At 54.7% G+C, this 18,519-nt stretch overlaps 1 protein-coding gene across 4 annotated transcripts in view; it reads right to left on the reverse strand.

Moving 5' to 3' along the window:
* Positions 1 to 18,519, reverse strand: part of dnah10 (dynein axonemal heavy chain 10) — a 704,002-nt gene that overhangs the window by 96,517 nt on the left and 588,966 nt on the right. For 3 of the 4 annotated variants that reach the window (XM_072511049.1, XM_072511141.1, XM_072510964.1), the window contains one exon: positions 11,942 to 12,037. In XM_072511049.1, coding sequence (XP_072367150.1) covers positions 11,942 to 12,037 — 96 coding nt within the window. Of the gene's footprint in view, positions 1 to 11,941; positions 12,038 to 14,350; positions 14,557 to 18,519 lie in introns of those variants that run through there. The other variant, XM_072511233.1, reaches the window with a different exon arrangement.

Consider the following 18,519-nt stretch of genomic DNA (forward strand, 5'->3'; position numbering starts at 1 on the left):
CTGACAGTGCAGCACTCCCTCAGTCCTGACCATCTGACAGTGCAGCACTCCATTAGTACTGACCCTCTGACAATGCAGCACTCCCTCAGTACTGACCCTCTGACAGTGCAGCACTCCCTCAGCAATGACCCTCTGACAGTGCAGCACTCCCTCAGTATTGACCCTCTGACAGTGCAGCACGCCATCAGTACTGACCCTCTGACAGTGCAGCACCCCCTCAGTACTGACCCTCTGACAGTGCAGCACTCCCTCAGTACTGACCCTCTGACAGTGCAGCACTCCCTCAGGACTGACCCTTTGACAGTGCGGTACTCCCTCAGTACTGACCCTCTGACAGTGCAGCACTCCATTAGTACTGACCCTCTGACAGTGCAGCACTCCCTCAGGACTGACCCTCTGACAGTGCAGCGCTCCCTCAGTACTGACCCTCTGACAGTGCAGCACTGCCTCTATACTGACCCTCTGACAGTGCAGCACTCCCCCAGTACTGACCCTCTGACAGTGCAGCACTCCCTCAGCAATGACCCTCTGACAGTGCAGCACTCCCTCAGTATTGACACTCTGACAATGCAGCACTGCCTCAGTACTGACCCTCTGACAGTGCAGCGCTCCCTCAGTACTGACCCTCTGACAGTGCGGCACTCCCTCAGTACTGACCCTCTGACAGTCCGGCACTCCCTCAGTACTGACCATCTATCAGTGCAGGACTCCCTCAGCACTGACCCTCTGACCGTGCAGCACTCCCTCAGTAATGACCCTCTGGACAGTGCAGCACTCCCTCAGTACTGACCCTCTGACAGTGCAGCACTCCCCCAGTACTGACCCTCTGACAGTGCAGCGCTCCCTCAGTACTGACCCTCTGACAGTGCAGCGCTCCCTCAGTACTGACCCTCTGACAGTGCAGCACTCCCTCAGTACTGACCCTCTGACAGTGCAGCACTCCCTCAGTACTGACCCTCTGACAGTGCAGCACTCCCTCATTACTGACACTCTGACAGTGCAGCACTCCCTCATTACTGACCCTCTGATAGTGCGGCACTCCCTCAGTACTGACCCTCTGACAGTGCAGCACTCCCTCAGTATTGACCCTCTGACAGTGCAGCACTGCTTCAGTACTGACCCTCTGACAGTGCAGCACTCCCTCAGCAATGACCCTCTGACAGTGCGGCACTCCCTCACTACTGACGCTCTGACAGTGCAGCACTGCCTCAGTACTGACCCTCTGACAGTGCAGAACCTCCTCAGTAATGACCCTCTGACAGTGCAGCGCTCCCCCAGTACCGACCCTCTGACAGTGCGGCACTCTCTCAGTACTGACCCTCTGACAGTGCGGCACTCCCTCAGTACTGATCCCCTCACAGTGCGGCACTCCCTCAGTACTGACCCTCTGACAGTGCAGAACCTCCTCAGTAATGACCCTCTGACAGTGCAGTACTCCCTCAGTACTGACCAGCTGTCAGTGCACATCTTCCTCAGTACTGACCCTCTGACAGTGCAGCACTCCCTCAGTACTGACCCTCTGACAGTGCAGCACTCCCTCAGTACTGACCCTCTGACAGTGCAGAACTCCCTCACTACTGACCCTCTGACAGTGCAACACTTCCTCAGTACTGAGCCTCTGACAGTGCAGCACTCCCTCAGTACTGAGCCTCTGACAGTGCAGAACTTCCTCAGTAATGACCCTCCTGACAGTGCGGCACTCCCTCAGTACTGACCCTCTGACAGTGCAGCACTCCCTCAGTCCTGACCCTCTGACAGTGCAGCACTCCCTCAGTACTGAGCCTCTGACAGTGCGGCACTCCCTCAGTACTGACCCTCTGACAGTGCGGCGCTCCCTCATTACTGACCCTCTGACAGTGCGGCGCTCCCTCAGTACTGAACCGCTGACAGTGCAGCGCTCCCTCAGTACTGACCCTTTGACAGTGCGGTACTCCCTCAGTACTGACCCTCTGACAGTGCAGCACTCCCTCAGTACTGACCTTCGAACAGTGCAGCACTCCCTCAGTCCTGACCATCTGACAGTGCAGCACTCCATTAGTACTGACCCTCTGGCAGTGCAGCACTCCCTCAGGACTGACCCTCTGACAGTGCAGCGCTCCCTCAGTACTGACCCTCTGACAGTGCAGCACTCCCTCAGTACTGACACTCTGACAGTGCAGCGCTCCCTCATTACTGACCCTCTGACAGTGCAGCACTCCCTCAGGACTGACCCTCTGACAGTGCAGCACTGCCTCTATACTGACCCTCTGACAGTGCAGCACTCCCCCAGTACTGACCCTCTGACAGTGCAGCACTCCCTCAGCAATGACCCTCTGACAGTGCAGCACTCCCTCAGTATTGACCCTCTGACAATGCAGCACTCCCTCAGTACTGACCCTCTGACAGTGCAGTACTCCCTCAGTACTGACCAGCTGTCAGTGCAGATCTTCCTCAGTACTGACCCTCTGACAGTGCAACACTCTCTCAGTACTGACACTCTGACAGTCCGGTGCTGCCTCATTACTGACCCTCTCACAGTGCGGCACTCCCTCAGTACTGACCCTCTGACAGTGCAGCACTCCCTCAGTGCTGACCCTCTGACAGTGCGGCACTCCCTCAGTACTGACCCCCTGACAGTGCGGCACTCCCTCAGTACTGACCCTCTGACAGTGCAGCACTCCCTCAGTACTGACCCTCTGACAGTGCAGCACTCCCTCAGTACTGACCCTCTGACAGTGCAGCGCTCCCTCAGTACTGACCCTCTGACAGTGCAGCACTCCCTCAGTACTGACCCCCTGACAGTGCGGCACTCCCTCAGTACTGACCCTCTGACAGTGCAGCAGTCCCTCAGCAATGACCCTCTGACAGTGCAGCAATCCCCCAGTATTGACCCTCTGACAATGCAGCACTGCCTCAGTACTAACCCTCTGACAGTGCAGCACTCCCTCAGTACTGACCCTCTGACAGTGCGGCGCTCCCTCAGTACTGACGCTGTGACAGTGCAGCACTCCCTCAGTACTGACCAGCTGTCAGTGCAGATCTTCCTCAGTACTGACCCTCTGACAGTGCTGCACTCCCTCAGTACTGACCCTCTGACAGTGCGGCACTCCCTCAGTACTGACCCTCTGACAGTGCGGCACTCCCTCAGTACTGACCCTCTGACAGTGCAGCGCTCCCTCAGTACTGACCTTCTGACAGTGCAGCACTCCCTCAGTACTGACCCTCTGATAGTGCGGCACTCCCTCAGCACTGACCCTCTGACAATGCGGCACCCCCTCAGTACTGACCCTCTGACAGTGCAGCACTCCCTCAGCAATGACCCTCTGACAGTGCAGCACTCCCTCAGTATTGACCCTCTGACAGTGCAGCACTCCCTCAGTACTGACCCTCTGACAGTGCAGAACTTCCTCAGTACTGACCCTCTGACAGTGCGGCACTCCCTCAGTACTGACCCTCTCACAGTGCAAAACTTCCTCAGTACTGACCCTCTGACAGTGCAGACCTCCCTCAGTACTGACCCTCTGACAGTGCAGCACTCCCTCAGGACTGACCCTCTGACAGTGCAGCACTCCCTCAGTACTGACCCTCTGACAGTGCAGCACTCCCTCAGTACTGACCCTCTGACAGTGCAGCACTCCCTCAGTACTGACCCTCTGACAGCGCGGCGCTCCATCATTACTGACCCTCTGACAGTGCGGCACTCCCTCAGTACTGACCCTCTGACAGTGCGGCACTCCCTCAGTACTGACCCTCTGACAGTGCGGCACTCCCTCAGTACTGACCCTCTGACAGTGCAGAACCTCCTCAGTAATGACCCCCTGACAGTGCAGCGCTCCCTCAGTACTGACCCTCTGACAGTGCGGCACTCCCCCAGTACTGATCCTCTGACAGTGCAGCACTCCCTCAGTACTGACACTCTCACCGTGCAAAACTTCCTCAGTACTGACCCTCTGACAGTGCAGCACTCCCTCAGTACTGACCCTCTGACAGTGCAGCACTCCCTCAGTACTGACCCTCTGACAGTGCAGCACTCCATTAGTACTGACCCTCTGACAGTGCAGCACTCCCTCAGGACTGACCCTCTGACAGTGCAGCGCTCCCTCAGTACTGACCCTCTGACAGTGCAGCACTGCCTCTATACTGACCCTCTGACAGTGCAGCACTCCCCCAGTACTGACCCTCTGACAGTGCAGCACTCCCTCAGCAATGACCCTCTGACAGTGCAGCACTCCCTCAGTATTGACACTCTGACAATGCAGCACTGCCTCAGTACTGACCCTCTGACAGTGCAGCGCTCCCTCAGTACTGACCCTCTGACAGTGCGGCACTCCCTCAGTACTGACCCTCTGACAGTCCGGCACTCCCTCAGTACTGACCATCTATCAGTGCAGGACTCCCTCAGCACTGACCCTCTGACCGTGCAGCACTCCCTCAGTAATGACCCTCTGGACAGTGCAGCACTCCCTCAGTACTGACCCTCTGACAGTGCAGCACTCCCCCAGTACTGACCCTCTGACAGTGCAGCGCTCCCTCAGTACTGACCCTCTGACAGTGCAGCGCTCCCTCAGTACTGACCCTCTGACAGTGCAGCACTCCCTCAGTACTGACACTCTGACAGTGCAGCGCTCCCTCATTACTGACACTCTGACAGTGCAGCACTCCCTCATTACTGACCCTCTGATAGTGCGGCACTCCCTCAGTACTGACCCTCTGACAGTGCAGCACTCCCTCAGTACTGACCCTCTGACAGTGCAGCACTCCCTCAGTACTGACCCTCTGACAGTGCGGCACTCCCTCAGTATTGACCCTCTGACAATGCAGCACTCCCTCAGTACAGACCCTCTGACAGTGCGGCACTCCCTCAGTACTGACCCTCTGCCAGTGCTGCACTCCCTCAGTACTGACCCTCTGACAGTGCAGCACTCCCTCAGTACTGACCCTCTGACAGTGCAGCGCTCCCTCAGTACTGACCATCTATCAGTGCAGGACTCCCTCAGCACTGACCCTCTGACAGTGCAGCACTCCCTCAGTACTGACCCTCTGACAGTGCAGCACTCCCTCAGTACTGACCCTCTGACAGTGCAGCACTCCCTCAGTACTGACCCTCTGACAGTGCAGAACTCCCTCACTACTGACCCTCTGACAGTGCAACACTTCCTCAGTACTGAGCCTCTGACAGTGCAGCACTCCCTCAGTACTGAGCCTCTGACAGTGCAGAACTTCCTCAGTAATGACCCTCCTGACAGTGCGGCACTCCCTCAGTACTGACCCTCTGACAGTGCAGCACTCCCTCAGTCCTGACCCTCTGACAGTGCAGCACTCCCTCAGTACTGAGCCTCTGACAGTGCGGCACTCCCTCAGTACTGACCCTCTGACAGTGCGGCGCTCCCTCATTACTGACCCTCTGACAGTGCGGCGCTCCCTCAGTACTGAACCTCTGACAGTGCAGCGCTCCCTCAGTACTGACCCTTTGACAGTGCGGTACTCCCTCAGTACTGACCCTCTGACAGTGCAGCACTCCCTCAGTACTGACCTTCGAACAGTGCAGCACTCCCTCAGTCCTGACCATCTGACAGTGCAGCACTCCATTAGTACTGACCCTCTGGCAGTGCAGCACTCCCTCAGGACTGACCCTCTGACAGTGCAGCGCTCCCTCAGTACTGACCCTCTGACAGTGCAGCACTCCCTCAGTACTGACACTCTGACAGTGCAGCGCTCCCTCATTACTGACCCTCTGACAGTGCAGCACTCCCTCAGGACTGACCCTCTGACAGTGCAGCACTCCCTCAGTGCTGACCCTCTGACAGTGCGGCACTCCCTCAGTACTGACCCCCTGACAGTGCGGCACTCCCTCAGTACTGACCCTCTGACAGTGCAGCACTCCCTCAGTACTGACCCTCTGACAGTGCAGCACTCCCTCAGTACTGACCCTCTGACAGTGCAGCGCTCCCTCAGTACTGACCCTCTGACAGTGCAGCACTCCCTCAGTACTGACCCCCTGACAGTGCGGCACTCCCTCAGTACTGACCCTCTGACAGTGCAGCAGTCCCTCAGCAATGACCCTCTGACAGTGCAGCACTCCCCCAGTATTGACCCTCTGACAATGCAGCACTGCCTCAGTACTAACCCTCTGACAGTGCAGCACTCCCTCAGTACTGACCCTCTGACAGTGCGGCGCTCCCTCAGTACTGACGCTGTGACAGTGCAGCACTCCCTCAGTACTGACCAGCTGTCAGTGCAGATCTTCCTCAGTACTGACCCTCTGACAGTGCTGCACTCCCTCAGTACTGACCCTCTGACAGTGCGGCACTCCCTCAGTACTGACCCTCTGACAGTGCGGCACTCCCTCAGTACTGACCCTCTGACAGTGCAGCGCTCCCTCAGTACTGACCTTCTGACAGTGCAGCACTCCCTCAGTACTGACCCTCTGATAGTGCGGCACTCCCTCAGCACTGACCCTCTGACAATGCGGCACCCCCTCAGTACTGACCCTCTGACAGTGCAGAACTCCCTCACTACTGACCCTCTGACAGTGCAGCACTCCCTCAGTACTGACCATCTATCAGTGCAGGACTCCCTCAGCACTGACCCTCTGACAGTGCAGCACTCCCTCAGTACTGACCCTCTGACAGTGCAGCACTGCCTCAGTACTGACCCTCTGACAGTGCAGCACTCCCTCAGTACTGACCCTCTGACAGTGCAGCGCTCCCTCAGTACTGACCTTCTGACAGTGCAGCACTCCCTCAGTACTGACCCTCTGATAGTGCGGCACTCCCTCAGCACTGACCCTCAGACAATGCGGCACCCCCTCAGTACTGACCCTCTGACAGTGCAGAACTCCCTCACTACTGACCCTCTGACAGTGCAACACTTCGTCAGTACTGAGCCTCTGACAGTGCAGCACTCCCTCAGTACTGAGCCTCTGACAGTGCAGAACTTCCTCAGTAATGACCCTCCTGACAGTGCGGCACTCCCTCAGTACTGACCCTCTGACAGTGCAGCACTCCCTCAGTCCTGACCCTCTGACAGTGCAGCACTCCCTCAGTACTGAGCCTCTGACAGTGCGGCACTCCCTCAGTACTGACCCTCTGACAGTGCGGCGCTCCCTCATTACTGACCCTCTGACAGTGCGGCGCTCCCTCAGTACTGACCCTCTGACAGTGCAGCGCTCCCTCAGTACTGACCCTTTGACAGTGCGGTACTCCCTCAGTACTGAACCTCTGACAGTGCAGCACTCCCTCAGTACTGACCTTCGAACAGTGCAGCACTCCCTCAGTCCTGACCATCTGACAGTGCAGCACTCCATTAGTACTGACCCTCTGGCAGTGCAGCACTCCCTCAGGACTGACCCTCTGACAGTGCAGCGCTCCCTCAGTACTGACCCTCTGACAGTGCAGCACTCCCTCAGGACTGACACTCTGACAGTGCAGCGCTCCCTCATTACTGACCCTCTGACAGTGCAGCACTCCCTCAGGACTGACCCTCTGACAGTGCAGCACTGCCTCTATACTGACCCTCTGACAGTGCAGCACTCCCCCAGTACTGACCCTCTGACAGTGCAGCACTCCCTCAGTATTGACCCTCTGACAATGCAGCACTGCCTCAGTACTGACCCTCTGACAGTGCAGCACTCCCTCAGTACTGACCCTCTGACAGTGCAGTACTCCCTCAGTACTGACCAGCTGTCAGTGCAGATCTTCCTCAGTACTGACCCTCTGACAGTGCAACACTCTCTCAGTACTGACACTCTGACAGTCCGGTGCTGCCTCATTACTGACCCTCTCACAGTGCGGCACTCCCTCAGTACTGACCCTCTGACAGTGCAGCACTCCCTCAGTGCTGACCCTCTGACAGTGCAGCACTCCCTCAGTACTGACCCTCTGACAGTGCAGCACTCCCTCAGTACTGACCCTCTGACAGTGCAGCGCTCCCTCAGTACTGACCCTCTGACAGTGCAGCACTCCCTCAGTACTGACCCCCTGACAGTGCGGCACTCCCTCAGTACTGACCCTCTGACAGTGCAGCAGTCCCTCAGCAATGACCCTCTGACAGTGCAGCACTCCCCCAGTATTGACCCTCTGACAATGCAGCACTGCCTCAGTACTAACCCTCTGACAGTGCAGCACTCCCTCAGTACTGACCCTCTGACAGTGCGGCGCTCCCTCAGTACTGACGCTGTGTCGGTGCAGCACTCCCTCAGTACTGACCAGCTGTCAGTGCAGATCTTCCTCAGTACTGACCCTCTGACAGTGCTGCACTCCCTCAGTACTGACCCTCTGACAGTGCGGCACTCCCTCAGTACTGACCCTCTGACAGTGCGGCACTCCCTCAGTTCTGACCCTCTGACAGTGCAGCGCTCCCTCAGTACTGACCTTCTGACAGTGCAGCACTCCCTCAGTACTGACCCTCTGATAGTGCGGCACTCCCTCAGCACTGACCCTCTGACAATGCGGCACCCCCTCAGTACTGACCCTCTGACAGTGCAGAACTCCCTCACTACTGACCCTCTGACAGTGCAGCACTCCCTCAGTACTGACCATCTATCAGTGCAGGACTCCCTCAGCACTGACCCTCTGACAGTGCAGCACTCCCTCAGTACTGACCCTCTGACAGTGCAGCACTCCCTCAGTACTGACCCTCTGACAGTGCAGCGATCCCTCAGTACTGACCTTCTGACAGTGCGGCTCTCCCTCAGTACTGACCCTCTGACAGTGCAGAACTCCCTCACTACTGACCCTCTGACAGTGCAACACTCCCTCACTACTGACCCTCTGACAGTGCAACACTCCCTCAGTACTGAGCCTCTGACAGTGCAGCACTCCCTCAGTACTGAGCCACTGACAGTGCAGAACTTACTCAGTCCTGACCCTCTGACAGTGCAGCACTCCCTCAGTACTGAGCCTCTGACAGTGCGGCACTCCCTCAGTACTGGCCCTCTGACAGTGCGGCGCTCCCTCAGTACTGACCCTCTGACAGTGCGGCGCTCCCTCAGTACTGACCCTTTGACAGTGCGGTACTCCCTCAGTACTGACCCTCTGACAGTGCAGCACTCCCTCAGTACTGACCTTCGAACAGTGCAGCACTCCCTCAGTCCTGACCATCTGACAGTGCAGCACTCCATTAGTACTGACCCTCTGACAGTGCAGCACTCCCTCAGTACTGACCCTCTGACAGTGCAAAACTTCCTCAGTACTGACCCTCTGACAGTGCAGCACTCCCTCAGTACTGACCCTCTGACAGTGCAGCACTCCCTCAGGACTGACCCTCTGACAGTGCAGCACTGCCTCTATACTGACCCTCTGACAGTGCGGCACTCCCTCAGTACTGACCCTCTCACAGTGCAAAACTTCCTCAGTACTGACCCTCTGACAGTGCAGCACTCCCTCAGTCCTGACCATCTGACAGTGCAGCACTCCATTAGTACTGACCCTCTGACAGTGCAGCACTCCCTCAGTACTGACCCTCTCACAGTGCAAAACTTCCTCAGTACTGACCCTCTGACAGTGCAGCACTCCCTCAGTACTGACCCTCTGACAGTGCAGCACTCCCTCAGGACTGACCCTCTGACAGTGCAGCACTCCCTCAATCTTGACCCTCTGACAATGCAGCACTGCCTCAGTACTGACCCTCTGACAGTGCAGCACTCCCTCAGTACTGACCCTCTGACAGTGCAGTACTCCCTCAGTACTGACCAGCTGTCAGTGCAGATCTTCCTCAGTACTGACCCTCTGACAGTGCAGCACTCCCTCAGTACTGACCCTCTGACAGTGCGGCACTCCCTCAGTACTGACTCTCTGACAGTGCAGCGCTCCCTCATTACTGACCCTCTGACAGTGCAGCACTCCCTCAGTACTGACCCTCTGACAGTGCAGCACTCCCTCAGTACTGACCCTCTGACAGTGCAGCACTCCCTCAGTACTGACACTCTGACAGTGCGGCGCTGCCTCATTACTGACCCTCTCACAGTGCGGCACTCCCTCAGTACTGACCCTCTGACAGTGCAGCAGTCCCTCAGTGCTGACCCTCTGACAGTGCGGCACTCCCTCAGTACTGACCCCCTGACAGTGCGGCACTCCCTCAGTACTGACCCTCTGACAGTGCAGCACTCCCTCAGTACTGACCCTCTGACAGTGCAGCACTCCCTCAGTACTGACCCTCTGACAGTGCAGCGCTCCCGCAGTACTGACCCTCTGACAGTGCAGCACTCCCTCAGTACTGACCCCCTGACAGTGCGGCACTCCCTCAGTACTGACCCTCTGACAGTGCAGCACTGCCTCTGTACTGACCCTCTGACAGTGCAGCACTCCCTCAGTACAGACCCTCTGACAGTGCAGCACTCCCTCAGCAATGACCCTCTGACAGTGCAGCACTCCCTCAATCTTGACCCTCTGACAATGCAGCACTGCCTCAGTACTGACCCTCTGACAGTGCAGCACTCCCTCAGTACTGACCCTCTGACAGTGCAGTACTCCCTCAGTACTGACCAGCTGTCAGTGCAGATCTTCCTCAGTACTGACCCTCTGACAGTGCGGCACTCCCTCAGTACTGACCCTCTGACAGTGCAGCACTGCCTCTGTACTGACCCTCTGACAGTGCAGCACTCCCTCAGTACTGACCCTCTGACAGTGCAGCACACCCTCAGTACTGACCCTCTGACAGTGCGGCGCTCCCTCAGTACTGACGCTGTGACAGTGCAGCACTCCCTCAGTACTGACCAGCTGTCAGTGCAGATCTTCCTCAGTACTGACCCTCTGACAGTGCAGCACTCCCTCAGTACTGACCCTCTGACAGTGCGGCACTCCCTCAGTACTGACCCTCTGACAGTGCAGCACTCCCTCAGTACTGACCCTCTGACAGTGCAGCACTCCCTCAGTACTGACCCTCTGACAGTGCAGCGCTCCCTCAGTACTGACCCCCTGACAGTGCGGCACTCCCTCAGTACTGACCCTCTGACAGTGCAGCACTGCCTCTGTACTGACCCTCTGACAGTGCAGCACTCCCTCAGTACAGACCCTCTGACAGTGCAGCACTCCCTCAGCAATGACCCTCTGACAGTGCAGCACTCCCTCAGTATTGACCCTCTGACAATGCAGCACTGCCGCAGTACTGACCCTCTGACAGTGCAGCACTCCCTCAGTACTGACCAGCTGTCAGTGCAGATCTTCCTCAGTACTGACCCTCTGACAGTGCAGCACTCCCTCAGTACTGACCCTCTGACAGTGCGGCGCTCCCTCAGTACTGACGCTGTGACAGTGCAGCACTCCCTCAGTACTGACCAGCTGTCAGTGCAGATCTTCCTCAGTACTGACCCTCTGACAGTGCAGCGCTCCCTCAGTACTGACCCCCTGACAGTGCGGCACTCCCTCAGTACTGACCCTCTGACAGTGCAGCACTGCCTCTGTACTGACCCTCTGACAGTGCAGCACTCCCTCAGTACAGACCCTCTGACAGTGCAGCACTCCCTCAGCAATGACCCTCTGACAGTGCAGCACTCCCTCAGTATTGACCCTCTGACAATGCAGCACTGCCGCAGTACTGACCCTCTGACAGTGCAGCACTCCCTCAGTACTGACCAGCTGTCAGTGCAGATCTTCCTCAGTACTGACCCTCTGACAGTGCAGCACTCCCTCAGTACTGACCCTCTGACAGTGCGGCGCTCCCTCAGTACTGACGCTGTGACAGTGCAGCACTCCCTCAGTACTGACCAGCTGTCAGTGCAGATCTTCCTCAGTACTGACCCTCTGACCGTGCAGCACTCCCTCAGTACTGACCCTCTGACAGTGCGGCACTCCCTCACTTTGCAATGAAATATGTTATCAAACTTTTACTTCATATAAATAAATGTATTTTAGTTGGTTCCAAGTAAATCATATCAAAATCTTTGAGAAATAATGAGCAAACCATATTGTTGGCTATAGTTGACTCTGTAATACAATGAAAGGAGTGAGAAGAGAGAGCGTACCTCTCCAATTAAATACTTCAGACTGCCCCAGGGAATTTTGGTGTCATTCTGTTGAAAAGCCTTTGTCAAGTAAGTGTTGAGAATCTCCATACAGACCTGAGGTACAAGAACAAACAGGTGAGCTTCCATCCTGGACCTTTTGTGAAAAGCTGTTATATTTGGCAAACGAGTTACAAATAGGCAGAAACGGGTGATTCACGTACATTACAATAGAGGCTGATTCTTATTGAGTTGATTTGCATTCCTGTGTCAAACTGTAACTTGTTGATACAATTTCATGGAATTGCAGATTTGTCTCAAAGAAAAGACCTGGGGCGAAATTCTCCCCCAACGGCGCGAGGTCCGCCGACTGGCGCCCAAATCGGCGCCGATCAGACGGGCATCACGCCGGCCCAAAGGTGCGGAATGCTCCGCATCTTTGGGGGCCGAGCCCCAACATTGAGGGGCTAGGCCGACGCTGGAGGGATTTCCGCCCCACCAGCTGGCGGAAATGGCGTTTGTTGTCCCGCCAGCTGGCGCGGAAATGCGGCGCATGCGCGGGAGCGTCAGCGGCCGCTGTCAGTTTCCCACGCATGCGCAGTGGGGAGAGTCTCTTCTGCCTCCGCCATGGTGGAGACCGTGGCGGAGGTGGAAGGGAAAGAGTGCCCCCACGGCACAGGCCCGCCCGCGGATCGGTGGGCCCCGATCGCAGGCCAGGCCACCGTGGGGGCACCCCCCTGGGATCAGATCACCCCACGCCCCCCCCCAGGACCCCGGAGCCCGCCCACGCCGCCTGGTCCCGCCGGTAAATACCAGGTTTGATTTATGCCGGCGGGACAGGCAATTTCTGGGCGGGACTTCGGCCCATCCGTGCCGGAGAATTGAGCGGGGGGTCCCGCCAACCGGCGCGGCCCGATTCCCGTCCCCGCCCAATCTCCGGTACCGGAGACTTCGGCGGGGGCGGGATTCACGGCGGCCAACGGCCATTCTCCGACCCAGCGGGGGGTCGGAGAATGACGCCCCTGCATTTAAATAGCACCTTCCATGATCTCATGACAGCACGAGAGTCTTACAGATGAACAAGTTGCCACTAATGTACTTCAAACCCAGCATACTCTGTTTCACGGAGACATGGCTCACTCCTGCTTCACCGGACTGTGCCCTACAACCAGAGAGCTTCTCAATCCACCTAATGGACCGTACGGCGGCCTCAGGCAAGGCTCGGGGAAGTGGGATCTGCCTCCTAATCAACACCTCCTGGTGCCGAGATGTAGCAACACTGGCGAGTTTCTGCTCCCCGGACCTAGAATACCTGACGCTAAAATGCCGCCCCTACTACCTTCCGTGGGAGTTCAGCTCCGTTATCCTGACGGCAGTTTACATCCCACCCCATGCAAACGTGAAAATCGCACTGGACGAAATATTCACCACCACAAATAGCCTCGAAACAAAACATCCCGAGGCCTTGTTCATTGCAGCTGGGGACTTCAATCAGGCCAAGTTCAAGAGCGTACGACCAAATTACCACCAACACGTCACCTGTTCCACCAGAGGCCCAAACATCCTGGACACTGCTACACAAATATCAAACATGCCGATCGCTCTATCGCCCGCCCACACCTTGGCAAATCTGACCACAAGGCTGTGCTCCTGCTCCCGGCTTATAAGCAAAAACTGAAGCGGGAGAATCCGTCAAAGAAAGACGTGCGTTGTTGGTCTGAGGAATCGGATGATCTCCTACGGGACTGCTTAGAGTCAGTGGACTGGTCAGTATTTAAAAACTCTGCGACCAGCCTGAACGAGTACGTCACTACAGTAACTGACTTCATTAGTAAGTGTAGAAGACTGTGTGCCAAAGAAGCAAATCCGCGTGTTCCCCAACCGGAAACCCTGGATGAACAGGGATATCCACTGCTTGCTGAAGTCTCGGTCTGAGGTGTTCAAGTCAGATGACCCTGACCTCTACAAGAAAGCCAGATATGATCTAAAGAAATCCATCAGAAATGCCAAAAGACAGAACCGGACCAAGCTCGAGTCCCAGGCTAGCCACACGGACCCCCGCCGACTATGGCAAGGTCTGCAAGACGTAACAGGCTACAAGATGAAGGCATGTAAAATCACCGGCTCCAACGCACCGCTCCCTGATGAGCTCAACGCATTCTATGCCGGCTTTGAGCAAGAGGTCAGCGAGAGCGAGCCCTCCACCCCAGAAGCCGTGGATGAACTTGTATCTGAGATCACCACTGCAAACGTCAGAACAGCCTTCTCGAAGGTCAACCCTCGGAAAGCCACTGGCCCGGATGGGGTACCCGGACGAGCACTCAGGTCTTGCGCGGAGCAGCTGGCGGGGGTATTTGCAGACATCTTCACCCTCTCTCTACAACAATCTGAGGTCCCTACCTGCTTCAAGAAGACGACCATCATCCCTGTACCAAAAAAAAGCCAAGCAGCATGGCCTTAATGACTATCATCCAGTGGCTCTGACATCCATCATCATGAAGTGCTTCGAAAGGTTAGTCATGGCCCGAATCAACTCCAGCCTCCCGGATTGCCTTGATCCACTACAGTTCGCCTACCGCTGCAACAGGTCCACAGCAGACACCATCTCCATGGCCCTGCACTCTACCCTGGAACACCTAGATAACAAAGACACCTATGTCAGACTCCTATTTATCGACTACAGCTCAGTCTTCAACACCATCATTCCTACAAAACTCATCTCCAAACTCCGTGGCCTTGACCTCGGCTCCTCCCCCTGCGACTGGATCCTGAACTTTCTCACCCACAGGCCACAATCAGTAAGGATAGGCAACAACACCTCCTCCACGATCACCCTCAACACCGGTGTCCCACAAGGCTGTGTCTTCAGCCCCCTACTATACTCCTTATACACCTATGACTGTGTGGCCAAATTCCCCTCCAACTCGATTTTCAAATTTGCTGATGACACCACCGTAGTGGGTCGGATTTCAAACAATGACGAGACCGAGTACAGGAATGAGATAGAGAATCTGGTGAACTGGTGCGACGACAATAATCTCTCCCTCACTGTCAACAAAACCAAGGAGATTGTCATCGACTTCAGGAAGCGTAGTGGAGAACATGCCCCTGTCTACATCAATGGGAACAAAGTAGAAAGGGTCGAGAGCTTCAAGTTTTTAGGTGTCCCGATCACCAACAATCTGTCCTGGTCCCCCCCCCCATGCCGACATTATAGTTAAGAAAGCCCACCGCCGGCTCTACTTTCTCAGAAGACTAAGGAAATTTGGCATGTCAGCTACGACTATCACCAACTTCTACAGATGCACCATAGAAAGCATTCTTTCTGGTTGTATCACAGCTTGGTATGGAGCCTGCTCTGCCCAAGACCGCAGGAAACTACAAAAGGCTGTGAATGTAGCCCAGTCCATCACGCAAACCAGCCTCCCATCCATTGACTCTATCTATAATTCCCGCTGCCTCGGAAAGGCAGCCAGCATAATTCAGGACCCCACGCACCCCGGACATACTCTCTTCCACCTTCTTCCGTCAGGAAAAAGATACCAAAGTTTGAGGTCCCGTACCAACCGACTCAAGAACAGCTTCTTCCCTACTGCCATCAGACTTTTGAATGGACCTATCTCGTATTAAGTTGATCTTTTCTCTGCACCTTGCTATGACTGTAACATTACATTCTGCAGTCTCTCCTTCCTTCCCTATGTACGGTATGCATTGTCTGTACAGCATGCAAGAAACAACACTTTTCACTGTATACTGATACAGGCGACAATAATAAATCAAAGAACAAAGAACAAAGAAATGTACAGCACAGGAACAGGCCCTTCGGCCCTCCAAGCCCGTGCCGACCATACTGCCCGACTAAACTACAATCTTCTACACTTCCTGGGTCCGTATTCTTCTATTCCCATCCTATTCATATATTTGTCAAGATGCCCCTTAAATGTCCCTATCGTCCCTGCTTCCACTACCTCCTCCGGTAGTGAGTTCCAGGCACCCACTACCCTCTGCGTAAAAAACTTGCCTCGTACATCTACTCTAAACTTTGCCCCTCTCACCTTAAACCTATGCCCCCTAGTAATTGACCCCTCTACCCTGGGGAAAAGCCTCTGACTATCCACTCTGTCTATGCCCCTCATAATTTTGTATACCTCTATCAGGTCGCCCCTCAACCTCCTTCGTTCCAGTGAGAACAAACCGAGTTTATTCAATCGCTCCTCATAGCTTATGCCCTCCATACCAGGCAACATTCTGGTAAATCTCTTCTGCACCCTCTCTAAAGCCTCCACATCCTTCTGGTAGTGTGGCGACCAGAATTGAACACTATACTCCAAGTGTGGCCTAACTAAGGTTCTATACAGCTGCAACATGACTTGCCAATTCTTATACTCAATGCCCCGGCCAATGAAGGCAAGCATGCCGTATGCCTTCTTGACTACCTTCTCCACCTGTGTTGCCCCTTTCAATGACCTGTGGACCTGTACTCCTAGATCTCTTTGACTTTCAATACTCTTGAGGGTTCTACCATTCACTGTATATTCCCTACCTGCATTAGCCCTTCCAAAATGCATTACCTCACATTTGTCCGGATTAAACTCCATCTGCCATCTCTCCGCCCAAGTCTCCAGACAATCTAAATCCTGCTGTATCCTCAGACAGTCCTCATCGCTATCCGCAATTCCACCAACCTTTGTGTCGTCTGCAAACTTACTAATCAGACCAGTTACATTTTCCTCCAAATCATTTATATATACTACAAAGAGCAAAGGTCCCAGCACTGATCCCTGTGGAACACCACTGGTCACAGCCCTCCAATTAGAAAAGCATCCCTCCATTGCTACCCTCTGCCTTCTATGGCCTAGCCAGTTCTGTATCCACCTTGCCAGTTCACCCCTGATCCCGTGTGACTTCACCTTTTGTACTAGTCTACCATGAGGGACCTTGTCAAAGGCCTTACTGAAGTCCATATAGACAACATCTACTGCCCTACCTGCATCAATCATCTTAGTGACCTCCTCGAAAAACTCTATCAAGTTAGTGAGACACGACCTCCCCTTCACAAAACCGTGCTGCCTCTCACTAATACGTCCATTTGCTTCCAAATGGGAGTAGATCCTGTCTCGAAGAATTCTCTCCAGTAATTTCCCTACCACTGAAGTAAGGCTCACCGGCCTGTAGTTCCCGGGATTATCCTTGCTACCCTTCTTAAACAGAGGAACAACATTGGCTATTCTCCAGTCCTCCGGGACATCCCCTGAAGACAGCGAGGATCCAAAGATTTTTGTCAAGGCCTCAGCAATTTCCTCTCCAGCCTCCTTCAGTATTCTGGGGTAGATCCCATCCGGCCCTGGGGACTTATCTACCTTAATATTTTTTAAGACACCCAACACCTCGTCTTTTTGGATCACAATGTGACCCAGGCTATCTACACCCCCTTCTCCAGACTCAACATCTACCAATTCCTTCTCTTTGGTGAATACTGATGCAAAGTATTCATTTAGTACCTCGCCCATTTCCTCTGGCTCCACACATAGATTCCCTTGCCTATCCTTCAGTGGGCCAACCCTTTCCCTGGCTACCCTCTTGCTTTTTATGTACGTGTAAAAAGCCTTGGGATTTTCCTTAACCCTATTTGCCAATGACTTTTCATGACCCCTTCTAGCCCTCCTGACTCCTTGCTTAAGTTCCTTCCTACTTTCCTTATATGCCACACAGGCTTCGTCTGTTCTCAGCCTTTTAGCCCTGACAAATGCCTCCTTTTTCTTTTTGACGAGGCCTACAATATCACTCGTCATCCAAGGTTCCCGAAAATTGCCGTATTTATCTTTCTTCCTCACAGGAACATGCCTGTCCTGTATTCCTTTCAACTGACACTTGAAAGCCTCCCACATGTCAGATGTTGATTTGCCCTCAAACATCCGCCCCCAATCTATGTTCTTCAGTTCCCGCCTAATATTGTTATAATTAGCCTTCCCCCAATTTAGCACATTCATCCTCGGACCACTCTTATCCTTGTCCACCAGTACTTTAAAACTTACTGAATTGTGGTCACTGTTACCGAAATGCTCCCCTACTGAAACATCTACCACCTGGCCGGGCCCATTCCCCAATACCAGGTGCAGTACAAAATTATGAGGGTATACAAAATTATGAGGGGCATAGACAGAGTGGATAGTCAGAGGCTTTTCCCCAGGGTAGAGGGGTCAATTACTAGGGGGCATAGGTTTAAGGTGAGAGGGGCAAAGTTTAGAGTAGATGTACGAGGCAAGTTTTTTACGCAGAGGGTAGTGGGTGCCTGGAACTCACTACCGGAGGAGGTAGTGGAGGCAGGGACGATAGGGACATTTAAGGGGCATCTTGACAAATATATGAATAGGATGGGAATAGAAGGATACGGACCCAGGAAGTGTAGAAGATTGTAGTTTAGTCGGGCAGTATGGTCGGCACGGGCTTGGAGGGCCGAAGGGCCTGTTCCTGTGCTGTACATTTCTTTGTTCTTGTTCTTTGTTAGTACCGCCCCTTCCCTAGTTGGACTGTTTACATATTGTTTTAAGAAGCCCTCCTGGATGCTCCTTACAAACTCCGCCCCGTCTAAGCCCCTG

Source organism: Scyliorhinus torazame, chromosome 1 (assembly GCF_047496885.1).
Source record: "Scyliorhinus torazame isolate Kashiwa2021f chromosome 1, sScyTor2.1, whole genome shotgun sequence".
In the NCBI taxonomy this organism is placed as follows: domain Eukaryota; kingdom Metazoa; phylum Chordata; class Chondrichthyes; order Carcharhiniformes; family Scyliorhinidae; genus Scyliorhinus; species Scyliorhinus torazame.